The 16,552-nt window shown below is 41.3% G+C and overlaps 1 protein-coding gene across 2 annotated transcripts in view; it reads right to left on the bottom strand.

The window, feature by feature from the left end:
• The window catches only part of Trpc6 (transient receptor potential cation channel subfamily C member 6), a 103,255-nt gene extending 87,504 nt beyond the window's left edge, over positions 1-15,751 (bottom strand). For both annotated transcript variants that reach the window (XM_027415154.2, XM_035444380.1), the window contains exon 1: positions 15,585-15,751. In XM_027415154.2, coding sequence (XP_027270955.1) covers positions 15,585-15,751 — 167 coding nt within the window. The remainder of the gene's footprint in view (positions 1-15,584) is intronic.
• Positions 15,752-16,552: the final 801 nt, after the last annotated feature.

Below are 16,552 nucleotides of genomic sequence, written 5' to 3'. Positions count from 1 at the left end.
ATAAAATTCACCTATTTACCCAAGAACATGGAGAGAGCATCATGGCTATGTACCCTGGCATCAAACTACTTGGGTTTGAATCCCAGCTCTGGTGATTGAATACATGACTTTTGAAGGATTACCTCCTAAGTTTAGACTTTCTTTTTCTCATCTGTAACATGAAGAGAACAATAAGCCTACTTCATAGGGTTGCTATGGGATATTAAAAAGTTCGTATGTACAAAATGCATAAACTATTGCCTGGTACACAATGCATCCTTTAGTCATGTTTCCTCTTCCAGGTCCTCAAGAAACTGATCAACATGCTGGCCCTTGTGGTTATCTCAACCACATAACAAAGGAAATTGCTGAAGATTAAATAAAGGCAAAAGTTTAATTTCTCAGTTTTACTGTCCTATTTCAAGTCTTCCATACCACAAAGGACTTCCATATTGGGCAGGGCAGATACAGAACTTTTCCATCATTGCAGGGGGCACTACCACATGTGTTAGCAACTGCCAATAACCATAGATGGAACAACAAAGACCCACAAGACAGGAGTTCGAATGGGGCTGTGATAAGGGAACTGCAGCTCCAAAGCTTTGTAATTCACTCTGGAACAGGTGTCACATAAATCTCTTAGAGCTTTTGATTCAGTAATCTAGGACAGGAACTGGTTACTAAGGTTTCCAGTAAGTTACTAAAGGATCATCAAAAAACACCATTAAGAAGCCCCACCCAAGGTGGTGGTCTTTACTCCTAGTGTAGGCGTTTGTGGGGGAGGGGAGTGAAGTCTGTGAAAGAGGTACAATATCCACATTGTTTACTAAAATTTCTTTCCTAGTTTTCTTCCCATCAATTGTCCCACTGGTTCTCCTTCCCCATCTCCCATTTCACCATCTCACTGCTGTCACTTTTATGAAACTCGCTATCTTCCTTATCCAACATTGTCTAGTGCACAAAGGTCTCTCAAGCAGTGAACGTCTCAGCTCAAACTAAGACATCTTTAACTAGAGCAGCAAAAGTCTCTCGTCCACCTTTTCAAAAGACACATTTCCAACAATCATTTAACAGTGTATAAACTAGTACTGATCAAATATATGGGGTTTTGACCAAAGCAGTCTTAACAGTAGAGGCTCCCTGCCCCAAATCAGCATTAGGTCTCTCATTAGAATCTTTAGCAAGTTTCTTAATTTCCACACACATCAGATCTTCATCTCAAAATGCAGGTGGTGATAAATTCCTTTGAGAAGTGCTGGGAGCATTGAATAAGTTCATATGTGTAAAGTGCTTGGGACTGTACTAGGCACATAAGATATGCAGTGTTAGCTATTGTTATTTCTGTTACGTTGTTAATTATAGTAAATCATGTCAACATAACTGGTTAGGAGAACTTGTTGCTCTTGCAGAGGACCTGAGGTCAATTTCTAGCACTCACATGTGGTTCACAATAATCTATAAGTCCAGTTCCAGGGGATCCAAAACCAGCTTCTGACCTCCACAGGCACCAGGAATGCATGTGATACACCTACATACATGCAAGTAAAATATCCATATACATAAAATAAAACAAATAAATCTAATTTTTAAAAACAATTCTAAGTTTTAAATTTTATGTAGGCCATTTTTTGAAACTTTAATGAAACACCTGCGAGATAATAAACTCTGTGTAAAAAGTAGTAAGAAGAGCTTTTGAATCTTCTGAATTTCCTTTCCTCTTTACACATGGAAATCATATACCCACTTCCCACACGCTCACAACTGAGTTTCCCATGGGGTTCAAAGAAGTTCGTGTAAATAAACCAAAGAACCATTCAATTTTAAGGTCAGCTAGAAAATTCAAAGCGCAAGCCCCTTAAATTTGGTACAGATTCTAAAAGATGGTGTTCCCCTATGACCTTATTATTCCTCCTTATACCTTTAACACACCATCATCATATCTCATTAATTCCAAGATACGTATTTCTCCTATTTTCCTTTTAAATATATTTTTAATTGAAATTAAATTATATCATTTTCTCCCTTCCTTTTGCTCCATCCAGCTGTTTCTGGGTTCCCTCCCTCCCACCTATCCTATGTCCCACCTCCCTCAAGCTGATAGCCTCCTTTTCCTAGGTTATCAGTTACATGCATATCAGTTACACACACACACACACACACACACACACACACACACACACACACACACACTGCTGAGTCTGTCTTGTTTTGTTATATATGGACGTGTTCAGAGCTGGCCACTGCCACGAAGAACAAGTAAAGGGACCCAATGAATCGATGGTGATAATGAGGTACATACACACAATAGACTATTATTCAGTTGTAAAAAAAGAGTGACATAATGAAATTTGCAGGTAAATGGACAGACCTAGAAAAGATCATATTGAGTGAGGTAACCCAGACCCAGGTAAAATGCCACATGTTCTCTCTCATCTGCAGTCCCTAGTTCCAAATCTTTAGATATGCACATACAACATGGAGCAACCACAGAAACCATGAAAGTATAAAGCAACAACAGGGCAGGGCAGGGGCGGGGTGGGAATCTTGGGAGGGAAAGAGAAGACACCGGTGATATGAAATGGGAAATGAAAAAGTGCAGAGGGGCTCCCAGACAGGAGAAACATCAACAGGAGAAGGCAGCAAATAATACCAATATTTGATGAAGTCTGAAGGAATCATAGTATTTTGTGTTTAGTAGAAACTATACATAATATGTATAAATATGTATTTATCTACACACACATATGGCAATGGTACCCAAAAGAACCGCAGACTAACCAAAACCCCAGTATCAGGCATGAGAAATTGCCTTTCAAATGGTTGGTTAGGGGACTCAAAATAGTATAGAGTGTTGACATAGCGCTTGGTTTACTCCCAGAGGTTGAGTAAGCCCCTACTGCCGAAGACCCCACACTTAGGTTACAGGACTTGGATGATCTGAAGAAACTCTAACCTGAAAGCCTCCTTCCTGCAGTCTAGCTTCTGTAGCACTAAAAAACACTTTGCAAGCCAGTTCCATTCAGCTGCAACACCTGTGGATCACAATGACTAGTATGGCAGGATATGCATAAAGGAGCAAAAAGTAGCACTCACATGTCCTGGTAACCAACAACTCTCTAATTGGTCTTCACCCACTCAACAGAAGGGAAGTTATAACTGGTAATGGAAAGCTAGCCAGCTTCCTGGAGTAGGTGCAGTCATAGGCCTTAGAATCACTATTTTGCTAGATCAGCACAATCCCTTACTACATTCTAAACTTTATCTTCATACCCACAGATAAGTGTAGCTATCACCCCTCATCAAAGAAGCCTGTCTTTACAGCAGATGGAGATCATTACAGAAAACCACAACTGGACATAATTGAAGACCAACAGTTTATGGGGTTCATACTGCTGCTTAATGAACCTGGCCCAACCCCAATAGATACATCTATGTCACAGGCCCTGCATCTATGGTTCAGGGAACATCATGGAAGAGTGGGCAGAAAGATTATGAGAGCCATAATACCAAGAAGTTTGTTGTGAAACTGTCTCTCCAAGAAATGGCTACACAAACAAGACCCGAACAGTGGCAACATCGGTGGACACACAAATGTGGAGGGGAAGTTCCTCGGAGTCTCACCCCTGGACTGAGAACTACAGATAACTGATGACTGCTGGGAGAGTTGGCTTCTCCCAGTGATGAGCTCCTTGTTTCTCTTAGTTTAGCATCCCTAAAACTGCATATGTCATATATTGTAAGTCTTCTTGCTATATCTCTGTTGGCTGTCAATCATTGCCATGACATAGTTTTAATCACTAGTGCATGTATGAACATTAAAGGCAATAGCTTCCAAAGGTTCAGCGTGGGTGACAGAAGTTCAGAAATAAATCCTAGAAACAGTGTGAAGTATTCTTTTGAGGCATAAAAAATAAATAAATGTGTGTTTGTGTGTGTGTGTCAGGGACTGTAGGGAGTCCATAAGGAACAGCAGCAAATCCGGTTCCTTAAGCAGCAAATTCTGGAACTATATAATTATGAAGTCAGTTTAATTGCATAGCACAAATCAATTGCACTATTTGAATTCTTTATAAAAAAAAAAAAAACTATTCCAGGGGCTGGAGAGATGGCTAAGTGTTTAAGAGTACTTGCTGCTCTTGTAGTGGACTCCAGTTTGGTTCCCAATGCCCACATCAAGCAGTTCCCAACAGCCTACAACTCCAGCTGCAGGGAGTATCCTACACCCTGTCACTGTCTCCACTGGCGTGTGTGTGTGTGTGTGTGTGTGTGTGTGTGTGTGTGTGTGTGTGTGTGTGTGTGTGTATACGTGCATACATACACACAAAATAAGAAGAAGAATATCTTAAAATGACGTTTACACCAATGTTCTGTTCACCATTTAGAGCACCGCTGTGTAGAAAACAAGGGCATTGAAGATTCTTTTTTAATTGGAAATAATCTTATTTTATATATCAATCCCAGTTCCCTCTCCCTCCCATCCTCCCATGCCCCCCACCAATCACCAGCCCATCCCTCTTCTGCTCCACAGAAAGGGTGAGGCCTTCCATGGGAGATCATTGAAGTCTGTCACATCATTTGTGGCAGGGCCTAGGCCCTCCCCAGTGTGTCTAGGCTGAGAGAGTTTCCCTCTGTGGGGAATAGGCTCCCAATGTCCATTCATACACTAGGGAAGATTCTTAGTTGAAATGGACTCAAGAGAGTTGCTTTCTGGATGTGAACTGTTCATGATCCTGTAACAAATTTATTTTATGTGTTCCTAAGTTATAAATAAGACATATCCATATAAATTTAGGCATAAAAGCTGTTTCAGCAGGTATGAAATAAAAATATAAAATACTGTTTTTTGAAAATACATGAATTAGAAGGGCAGGCTACAAATTACAGCTGTTGAGAGTTACAAATTACAGCAGTCCTGGTTTTCAAAGACAATTGATGGGGAATGTTCTTCTGTGTATATGTTTGTCTTCTCAGTTGATGAATAAAACACTGATTGGCCAGGCAGGATGATAGGTAGGACTAGGAGACATGGAGAATTCTGGGAAGTGTAGGCAGAGAGGAGTTGTCATGTGATCCCAGGAAGTGGCGTAGCTGCCACTGGCTAACCATAGAGTTCTGGAGTTCTGGCCAGATAGGCAGGAAGTGACATAGCTGGGCAGAATCACAATATAAGCAGGGACAAACAGGAAATCGCTCTCTTCTCTGCGAAACACTGAGCAGTTATCATGTAGCAAGCAAAGGAGTTGCAGGTCCGGCATTTCCCAGTAAGCCAAGACCATGTGGAAATACATGAATTAATAGAAATGGGTTAATAATTAAGACAGAGAAGCCAAATGGAAACCCTAGTCACCAGCTAATAGCTTTATAACTAATATAACATCTGTGTGCTTCTTTGGGGCAGAGAAGGACTACAGGACCTGCCGGGACAGAAAACTTTTGTAACAGACAGAATTCAAACAACAACTGAAATAAATTAATGACTTTTTCATCTTCAAGTAGTGACGAGCCCTGAAGGCAACAGATCCTAAAGAAGGTATTCCCCCAGCACTATGTAAGTGAAGGAATTTTCACACAGCCCAAAGACTAGGCAAATTTCTGTTTTAGGAAAGCTAACATTGCAGTAAGAGGGGTGAGTTTTATTTGTAGCTGTTTAACTCCCTGAGAGAAGTTTTAAACTACCTCTAGACCTCACCTCATTTCCAAATCTTATGGTAATTTGGGTAATTTGGAAGTTCATTGTGTTAGCAAGCCCTATAGGAGGCTCTCCCTAGTGTGACATGCATGTTTTATCCTGGTCACATCAGGACAGGGTGTTCCATGCACTAAAATCAGAGCCTCAGGAATGAAATCTGCCCTGAGTAGGCAGTCAATCTTAACATAGCCATAGACTTGATAGCTTTCTGGCAGTATGTGCCTGTGAGTAAATACTACACAAACTTTTTGTTAAAGGAAGCAAATCTGGTTTTGGTTTTGAGGTGTTTTTGCTTTTGTCTTACTGATTTTTTTTTTTAGTTTGTCTTTGTTGTTTGTTGTTTGTCCTGGTTGTTGGTTTTGAAAGGAAGAGAAAAGATATGAAGTTGGGTGGGAAGAAGCTGGCAGGTGTTGGAAGAAAGGAAAAAAATAATCAAAATATACTTCATATATTTCAAAATATATAAAAATTGAAAAAGTATGCAAATCCCACAATAAACTTTAGTTTCACACTGTTTTTTTTTCAAAGATTCATTGTATTTTTTAATTTTAAGGGGTAAGGTATGTGCCCATGTAGGTGTAGGTGCCCATGAAAGCCAAAAGAGAGCAACGGGTCCCTTAGAGCTTGAGTTATGGCTCCCCTCTGTGGGGCTGGGAACCACACTCCTGTCCTTTCAAAGGTGGAATGAGCTCCTAACAGTCAGGCCATCTCTCCAGCCCTCACATACTGCTGTACAAGCCAGTTTCTCTAACATAAACTATATGATGGCACAGAAACAATTTATACACATTTTAGAAAAAGAATACTTTATGTCTGTAATTTCATTTTTATTATTTTATTTTTAAGATTAAAAGATAAATACTTCATTTTTCCCTTCCCTTTCCTCCTTCACAAATCTTCCCATATACACCTACTTGCTCTCTTTCAAATTTATAGCCTGTTTTTTTCATAATTGTTATTGTAGTCATTTATGCAAATACCTAAATATAATCTTCTCAGTCTGTATAATATTACTTATATGTGTAATTTCAGTGCTGACCATTAGATATTGGATAACAATTATCTTCCACCTGAAGGGGCAGGCGCCACAAACAAGGGCAGTAGTAATAACCTGTGTATGTTGGGAGTTTCTTAAACAACCCTGTACCAAAAGAGGGTTTCTCTAGCCTAGCTTTGGGAATTTTGTTAGGTGGCCTTTGGCTCTTAGAGAGAGTATTGTCGACACAGATAAGAAACTTTCATTAAGCTATATATGTACGGTTACACACAACGTCTATAATATTTAAAGAGTTATCATCAGTTTGTGGATCTTGGTTAAATTTGCAAGTTATCCACAGAATACTTATTTATATGAGTCTTTGGTTCCTTCCTTTATTCCCATTCTGACAACTGAAAGCCGTGTAATGTTGGACACGGCCATCAACCTCTTATCTGTGGGATTTTTTCTTATCAGTAAAATAAGAATTTTGAATGCTCACACCTCACATCTTTTATTCAGTTTGAATGACTTAGTACCTCTGAAGCATAGAAAAACCACAATAAATTCTCCTTACTAGACATGATCATATCTTGCCAACAGAGATGACTAGATAGATTCAGAAATCTATTAAAGGATGGGAGTATCCAGGTTGACTGTGTCCTTCAAAGATGAAGAGCACCTTGATAGAAAGAGAAAGCAGAGTCAAAGATGCCCAGTGCTGTCCAGATTTCTAGCATTTTTCCTCCTGTCTGTCTTCTCTTCTCATCTTGGTATAACTTGGTTATAATAAGCCTAGCACAAGGATCTTGGTTCAATATGTCAGAGCCAGCATGTGGATCTCCAAATCTATAGTATGAAGGAAGAAGCAGAATGGAGGGATAATGGTTTGTTGAGCCCCTTATATGGGTACAAAGATGATTGTGTGGGGTGCTGAGAGGGTAAAGGATGCTGCCAGCCCTTCTGCACATGTGGTCCAGATGTACTTTTGAGATGTACTGGGTCGGGCTTGTGTAAAAACCTACCAGCCTTGTAACTTCCTGCTAGTGACTTAACATCTATAAATTTCAGCATTGTTATTTATAAAACAAACATTAAAAATAGACAAGTAACTGCTTTCAAGAGACAATTACATTTGTACAACTAGAAAAAGACTTAGTACAGAGTGGGTATCCCAAAAATGTTAGATCCTCAGATGTATGTAAATATTTTGGATTAGTGGTCTACAGAAAGAGAAACATGTTGCATTGTATATAATTCTTCTTAGGCCTTTCTCCTCTTCCTGGAGCTTCAATTAGCTGAATTACAGACCAGTTGTGTCACATCCATGTGGTATGGGAGAGTTGGGACACTTGTTTTTGTAAGAACATGATTTGACAAACTGCAATGGATTGAGTCTTGAGAAGCATACCAAATTTTAAATGCCAGAGTTTAATTGAGATACCGTGAATAGATGAAGATACTCCCTTACATTGAAACCAACAGAACACTCCTAAACAAAGAGCAATCACAAATGGTAATTTAACTCACTGGATCCAATTATATCTAGCATTTTAATGAACCAGAGGGAAAAAAAGAGTGATCTCAACAAAATGTCCCTTTTTATGATTTTTACTGTCTAGAAGACAAATTGCTGAGAAGTTACTTCTAATGACTTAGGGAAGATAACTGTGTGGAGAAAAATGATGCACTGTTTTCTTAGAAGTAAGCCACACTCTAAACAAAATGAGTGTGAACCTTTAAGCACATCTGAGGATCATTGTGTGTCTGTCATGATGAGGTCAAAAGTGAGACATTCTGCGCTGTAATGGTTGGGGCATGGTGATTCTAAATGAGGCTGGGAAACCAAAAACCAACAGTGATTTTCACACCTGCTTTTGCTTTGAGAAGCAGCTTCAGAATATATACTTTTACCAGCAAATAATGGTTGATATTCATCAATATTTTTATATCTGCATCAGGGTTTTATCAGTTATGCTGTATACAAATTGCATTTTTAATTGTTCAATTAGGATTTTTTTCAAGAATTATGTTTTTCAGCCAGATATGATGGTACACAACCATAATTTCATCAATCAGCAGGTTGAAGCAGAGAGTTCAACCTACACTACTTTGTGAATTCAGCATTAGCCTGGACAACCCAGTGAAACTCTCAGAAATAAAAAAAATATATTTTTTCATGGATAGATGATCTATTTGCCTGCTTTTAAGTTTAGGATTAGACTTTAGTGTTGATAATGTCATTTCAAAGGACATAACAGATATTAATATTCTCACTGAATTCAAACACTACCTATATTTTTTCCCTAATAAGAAATAGAAAATAGAATTAAACATCTCTCTTTAGGGGTTGAAGAGATGGCTCAGTGAGTATAGTGTTTTTTCTGAAAATGTGAGGCTCTGAATTCAGATCCCCAAAACCCAAGGCAAAAAAAAGAAAAGAAAAGAAAAATGAAGAAAGAAACAAAGAAACAAAACCAGGTATGGCTGCATGAACCTGTAAGCCCAGCATCAGGAGGTGGAGACAGGCTGATCCAAGAGCTCACTAACCAAGCATCTAGCTAAAAGACGAGCATATGGGTCAATGGGTCAGTGAGCAGCCAGTCTCACTGTGAGAGTCAGTAAGAAAAAGGGTCCTGCTCTGTCCTCATCTGCAGTCAGGTGCAGGCACCACATGTAAATCTGCAGTCACACTCAGTCATCACGCATACACTACACACACATACACACACATACACTCACCACACATATACCACACACACACAACACACATATCACACACCACACACACACACACACACACACACACACACACACACACACACATACACCACACACATACCACACACACAACACACATATCACACACACACACATCAACCACACACATACCATACACACACCACACATACATCAACCACACACACATCACACACATACCACACACATATCACACACATCACTCACACACACTATACACACACAACACACACATCACACACAACACACACATACATCAACCACACACATACTACACACACATCACACAACATACCACACACACACACATCATACACACCACACACACACACACACACACACACACACACACACACACACACAGCACCCCACACCACAGAATCCCTTTGGATTTTTTTCCCTAAAGTTGAGAATCAATGATGTTACCCTTTAAAAATATTTTGTCCATAATTATGTTCTAAAAGATTCTGTCAGCCTTGAACACTAACTGCATGAAATGTAGTGTTCACAATTGGAGTGCAAATGATGTCTTTTATATGGAAAAAAATAAAAACAAAAGCATGACTCTCACAAGCCACAAGTCACCTATGGATCAAAACACATTGTAGGAGAATTTCCATTGTAAATATTTTAAAATTTAAATTCACTTCAAGTACTTGTATTTTCATTAACTTTTAATTTTGATTTCCTTTTGTCTTTCCTGGACATTTTACAATTGAAAGGACAGACTTTATATGTCTGCTTTATGTGTCGTGGCAATACTGTACTTCATGAACATTTTGACATTTCTAGAAATCATTACCGATTATGTCTTCAAATGTTGGTGCTTCCTTCTTGTTCTTATTATTTTCTTCTTGTGGAACACTTACCTTCTTGTTCTATGACTCTTAATAAAGTCTATTTTGGGGGCTGAAGAGATGGCTTAGTGGTTGGGGCACTGTGTGCTCTTCTCAAGCACCCAGACTCACTTCCCAGCACCCTCATGGCAACTCAACAACTGTCTGTAACTCCAGTTTCAGGGGATCCAACACCCTCACACAGACATGCATTCAGGTAAAACACCAGTTCACATAAAATAAATCCCTAGTTTCTTTTTCAAAGTCAGGGTTTCTCTGTGTAGTTCTGGCTGTCCTGGAACTTGCTTTATAGACCAGGCTGGCCTCAATATCACAGAGATCTGTCTGCTGCATCTCTAAATTTGAATACTAGCATCAGTTATATTATGGACAATCTGCATTATATTCTTTCCACTTAGTATTTTTCATCAATTATTATAGTATTTGGGGTTGGGGAGGGCAGTGATGTAGGTCAGTGGGTTAAGGCAGCTGCTGTCAAGCCTGACAATTTGAGTTCAACCCCTGGGATCCACATGGTGGAAGGTGAGAACTGACTCCAAGGAATTGTCCTTTAAACACATGCATACACACACACACACACACACACACACACACACACACACACTCATACACACACATATATACACACTCACACACACAAACATGCACACACTCTCACATACACACATACACACACTCACACACATACACACTCACACACATACATACACACATACACACACTCACACACATACTCATACACTCACACACATACTCACACACATACACTGACACACACACACATGTTCACACATATACACTCTCACACAAAAAAAAATTTGTAAATAACAATTTAAAATAGAATTGCATTGTTTTCTTTTATGGGCATATCCATAACCATAACCAATAATTATGATTTTAAAAACTTTTTAGAATGTAACTGCATTGCTTTCTTTTTTGGATGTTCTGTCTGTCACTGTTTTGTACATGTCCTGTCCCTGTCCCTGTCCCTGTCCCCGTCCACTCTCCCCCACCCCCACCCCCACCCCCCACCCCGTTCTCACTCTGCCATCCTGTTCACTGTAGGGTGGATTCTGCTGTTAGCTCACTCTCTCCTAGTTAACTATTTCCTGTGTGCTTGGTCACTGGCTGTAGTGAGCCTATTTTTAGCTGGCTTGATCTTGGATGAATCTCCTGAGTAGTCAACATGGACAGGAAGCCTCCTTCTTCATTCTTTAGCGTTTTACTATATTAAGAGCCCAAGGCTTGAGGATCTGTGAGTCAACTAGGCATACAAAAAGGAAGAGCTTACACAGTGTGCAGGCCCTTGAATTGAAATTACTAGGGGGCCTAGTCTTCTCCTTGGCATTCCCCCAACTCTGTGCTGGTGATCATCTTTTTTAGCCTAACTTCTCAGTATTACGAGAAGTTCTGGTTTCGTTCAAGATATTTCTCAATTCTAGTTCTCTGCCTCATTTGCACGTAAGACCTTTCCCACATTATACTATCTCCAGCATCTTTGCTCCTAACTCATAGCAATCACTTTTAATTTTAAGCAATTTAAGCAGTGTTGTTGTTTTATTTCATGGTACTTTTGAACAAATCCAGGACCTTGGATATGTTGGTGAGCATCTTACCATGGAGTTATTTCCCAGCAACCTAATTAGTAATGTTTTCAAATACTTTAAAGTATATTATTATGATGTGCTGACTACCACAAGGTAATTTTACGTTTATCTGCTGGGTATTCATGTGCTCCACAGCTCTCATACAGAAGTCAGAGGACATCTTTCTAGAGTCAGTTCTCTCCCCTCTCTGCCTACACCACAGCATGGATCCTGAGATCAGTGGGCAAGTGCCCTTACCCACTGAGCCCCCCTACCCTGTGCTACAATAAGTTTTTACTATTGTTTTAGACTCACGTAATCAGGTTACCTGCAGCTTTAGTTTGTCATACTTTGCCAATATTCACAATCTGAACAGTAATGAGTAAAAATTGAATAGTTTATTACTCAATGATCAATGGAACTAAATCAATCAATCTCTACTCCTTTGGAAACCCTTAACATGTATGTACATATCTGAGAGTCTCTCATGCTCAGAGTCACAGACTAGAGACATTTCTTTAAATAAAGGAACTCCAGGGCTCTTGGCAGGATATGGGACTGTCTTGTTATTCATCATTCAAAATTGATTATAATAGAATGTAGCATCTGCTTTCTAATTAAAATTTAGGAAAAAGAAATTGTGGGTCTTTCTTTCAAAAGAAATATCTTTAAAATATTCACACTTGACTTACCAAGATCTGAGATTGTTCAATTGGTCTTCCATGAGATAATGTGCCACAATCCATGTAAAAACATTCTTTTTTATTAAGTTTATTCACCTAACATGTTCTCTCAAAAACATTCTTTTAAAGAAGACTTTTTAAAGAGAATTTCTTAGTGAGAGTGGGTGAATTTATATCACAGAAATGACCACTTACAAAACTCTGGACTTACAGGGGAATCTCACTGATTCAAGAAAATAGCCATCCTGAATCTAAGGTGTACCAGTGATTGCCACAATTATACCAGTACACATCCCACTCTGGAATGGGAAACAAAAAAATCACTCCCATCACAAGTTTAAATGTTCATGGAGTGCTCATTTGTACTCTGTACCAAAGGGAAGTAATTTCTTTCAGCATTTCCTCCTGCATCGTTTTATCCAACTGTAAAATTTAAAAACTTTGTCAGGGAATACATTGAATGAAAAATAACCCTGAAGTCTTTGGGGAATCATAGACTTAGAGGAGACAAGCTTTGATTCTGGCATTTGGTTCACTCTCAACATGACTTAACAAGTTGGCCATCATCAACTGAAGCTTGTTGCCATATTTCCCCGCATCCTGTTTCTTACCTATCCTCATTGGGATTTCTAACTGAAGGAGAAAAGTACTTTTGCTCTAAATAGTATATTTCTATTTAGAGTTCTCTAAAGATATAATTGCATATAGATTACTATATAATGGTAATTTAAAGAACTTCATGGCTTACACAATAAATCACATTGGAGGACATTAAGAAAAGTGTTCAAACAACTTGGTATTCTTACTTTATTTAATCTCACTGATGATAATAAAAACCATAAAGTTTAAAGCAAATCACTTTCCTTAAGACAAAGAAATCAATTAGAATAGAGATTGTCAAGTAAAAATGCTTAGCCAATGAAAATCTAATTTTTTGAAGATGCAGACAGTTATATCACTTAATTTAGCCAACAGGTAATGTTGCTAAATAGCATTAGAACTTAGTGAGAAACAAGGTCTCCCTGGGCTACCCAGACTGACCTCAAACTTGAAGCCTTGAAACAGCTAAGATCATAGCTGTGTATCACCTAACCCAGCTTCAAAGCAAATTTGTGAACAGTTATGTTCAGAATGGCAGCATTTTTTATCATTTTTTCTTGTCATGCATCTTCTTGCTTTTAGTGTGTACTCTGTCAACAAGCAAATATAGAATCACTAGAGACTTAGAAATGCAGACTTTTCAGTTTTGCATAAGACCCAGGGAACTGGAGTCTTATCAAAACCTCTGGGTGGTCGGTCATATGCCCACCAAACTGTGAGAAGTCTGTCTGTCCTAGGAGATGGAACTTTCTCCAACTGGGAGATGGCTCAGTGGGGAATAGTGCCTACTGTACAAACCTGAGAACCCAAGTTCAGACCCCCCAGCACCCAGGTAAAGCTTGGTTCAGTGGAATATGTCTGCCAGTCTAAGGAAAAAGTCAGTGAGAGACCCTGCCCCCAAAAAGGTGACATGGGGAGCTGTAGGTCCATCTCTGGCCTCCAAGCACCATCATGGGCAAGCACACCACACACACACACACACACACACACACACACACACACACACACACGAGCACAGAGATACATATCATCCCTGTACACACAGATGAGGGGTGGGGAAGGAGAAGGCAGGGAGAGACAGATTTATAATTGGACAGCAAATATAACATTGACAAAAATGACCTGAAATCAGCTATTGACGGTGGCTGCAAAATATGACTCTTACATGTACAATGCTGTACTGTACAACTTAAGAGGTGAATTTTACATTGCCTGAATTATATCATAATTTTGAGGAAATGAAAAGAGGATATAGGTTTTCATAGATGCTTTTGGCTTGCACAGCAGATGAATGGAACCACTTCCAACCTTTGTTTTCATACTGGAGAAAAATGTAGATGCCCCATTTCCTGGGGCTGAGTTCTCACCAGGAAAGTAAATGACAGAAGGCTTTCGTTCATTCAGCCCTGGTTACTGCCCCAAAGCCAGTCTCTGTCATGAGAGTCTACCAGCCCCCAGGAAGGGATAGAACCCTTCCTCCACTAGAAGGGGTCACCCAACTGAGAAAGACTTGCCTAGGAAACAGCTTGAGATGGCTGTGACAGACCAGGAAACCTGGGTACTCAGTCAAGCAAAGATTAAGCAAAGGTGCAAAGAGCCAGAAATACTATCTGCCTGCTGCACAAGTGGTCACAGCCTGCCCGCGGGGAGTGAGGGGGTGGCGGGGAGGGACGACAAGGGAGGAGTGGAGACTTTGTTTCACCATTCTATTGTCTGCTGTCTGTCCCTCCCCACCACACACTGTCACCAACCTGCAACTGGAAGCGCGTTGTTCGTTGTTGCTTTTCAATAAGGGCTCCTGGTTATTGAGAAGCCACTAGTAATAAGCTGATCCCTAATTTTCTGTTCCCTAACAGGCTCACCAGGGTCTTGCCACGGGTACAAACCCCTAAATGGGTCTTTTTCCGGGTCTTAATCTCAGCTCCAGAGTGAGAAGGAAGCTGTCCGGGGCATATGGGACAGGTCTGGCCTCAGAACTTCCCTACTTACTTTCTCCCTAAGAATCCCTGCACCAGACTAGAGGACAAGAGCAGAGCTAGAGAGCGCTCTGTGTGGGTTCCGACGCCAAAGTGCCTTCAAAGACCCTGAGAGTTCAGATCTCTGCCACACAGACAGAATCACTGGAGCGAAACTGGAACCCCTTCCGAGTTCAGATCGTGCCTGTTGAGCAGTGCTGCAGGGTGGCAGGGGCTGTAAAAACTGACCAAACAAACAGTCTCCTGTGATGACAAAACGTCAGGTCCCCTGTGGTAACCTGACATCCCACCACATGTGATGGAGCGGGAAGCCCGCAGGCTCATTCTGAGGGTGAGCGCACTCCTTGAGTGCTCACCGGCAGCCAGCCCAGTCCCACACGCGCGCACGCCCCTGGCTGTCTGGATGTCTGAAGAGACATCGTTGGTGGGACGCGCGGCACCCACTCCTGCAGCCCATGTCGCCCGCGCCCGCACTTACAAGCTGGGGTAGTAGCCATAAGGCGGCAGCGGGAGCTGCGGGCAGCTGTCGTCTCCCAGCTCGTCCATCAGCAGATAGTCCTGGCTCTCGTTGCGCCGCGTGCCGGCTCCAGGGGCAGTCAACGGAGAGCCGCCCCTCCGGGCCACGAACCCGGGGCTCTGGCTCATGGCACAGAGCCCAGCCGTGGTGCACACCGCTCCCGCAGTTGGTGACCTGGGGAGAAGGGGCCGTGTCACCTACCGAACTGGCCCAGAGCAAAGCGATGCCCGGGAGGAGAAGATGAGGGAAGGGATGCAGACGCCTGGCTGGCTGGGCTCTGCCAGTGGCTTTCCTGCCCGCAAGGATGGCAGTAACTACTTAGGGGGTTGGGGGGCAACAGCCAAGGGAACCTTGACCTGAGAGCATCTGGACCGCGCCGACAGGCGGCCGGGGCTGCCAGGCAGAGGGCACAGGCGGGGCCTGGGAGGCAACCGCTAGGGAGAGCAGCTGAAGAGTTACTATGTCAACCGCGACTCCCCAGCCCTCGCCTCCCGCCTTCTCCCCCTACATCCTCCGTCATGATCCCCCACCTTTAAAGGGATCGAAAGGACCGCCCAGAAATGCGCGGACCCCTGTCTAGAAGCCACAGCTTGCAGGGCCAGAATAAACCTAAACTAGGCGGAGCCAGGCACGCTCTTTATTTGGGGTTGGGAGGGCTAACTGCTCCCAAAGCAGGCTTATTAAGTAATGTCAAGGGAGGGCTTTCTAGAAAGTTTCTTTTAAGTAATACTCAGAAGACAGGATCCTCTTCTTCTTCCACTCCGCCTTCGTTTTTTGGGATGTTTGCTTTCCTGTTCCCAGGCTCCGAAGTATTTGGACTTCACTTTGAAATGAAGAAGGGTCTGCGTTCTCACCTCAGAATGTTCCTAATTCCTGAGAAAACCAACAACAAAACGGGCACGTTCCAATGAAGCCTGCTTGCTTTAGGG

Source organism: Cricetulus griseus, chromosome 4, assembly GCF_003668045.3.
Source record: "Cricetulus griseus strain 17A/GY chromosome 4, alternate assembly CriGri-PICRH-1.0, whole genome shotgun sequence".
NCBI lineage: Eukaryota > Metazoa > Chordata > Mammalia > Rodentia > Cricetidae > Cricetulus > Cricetulus griseus.
The sequence above is the reverse complement of the archived record's forward strand: the minus strand, read 5'-3'. Positions and strand labels throughout refer to the sequence as shown.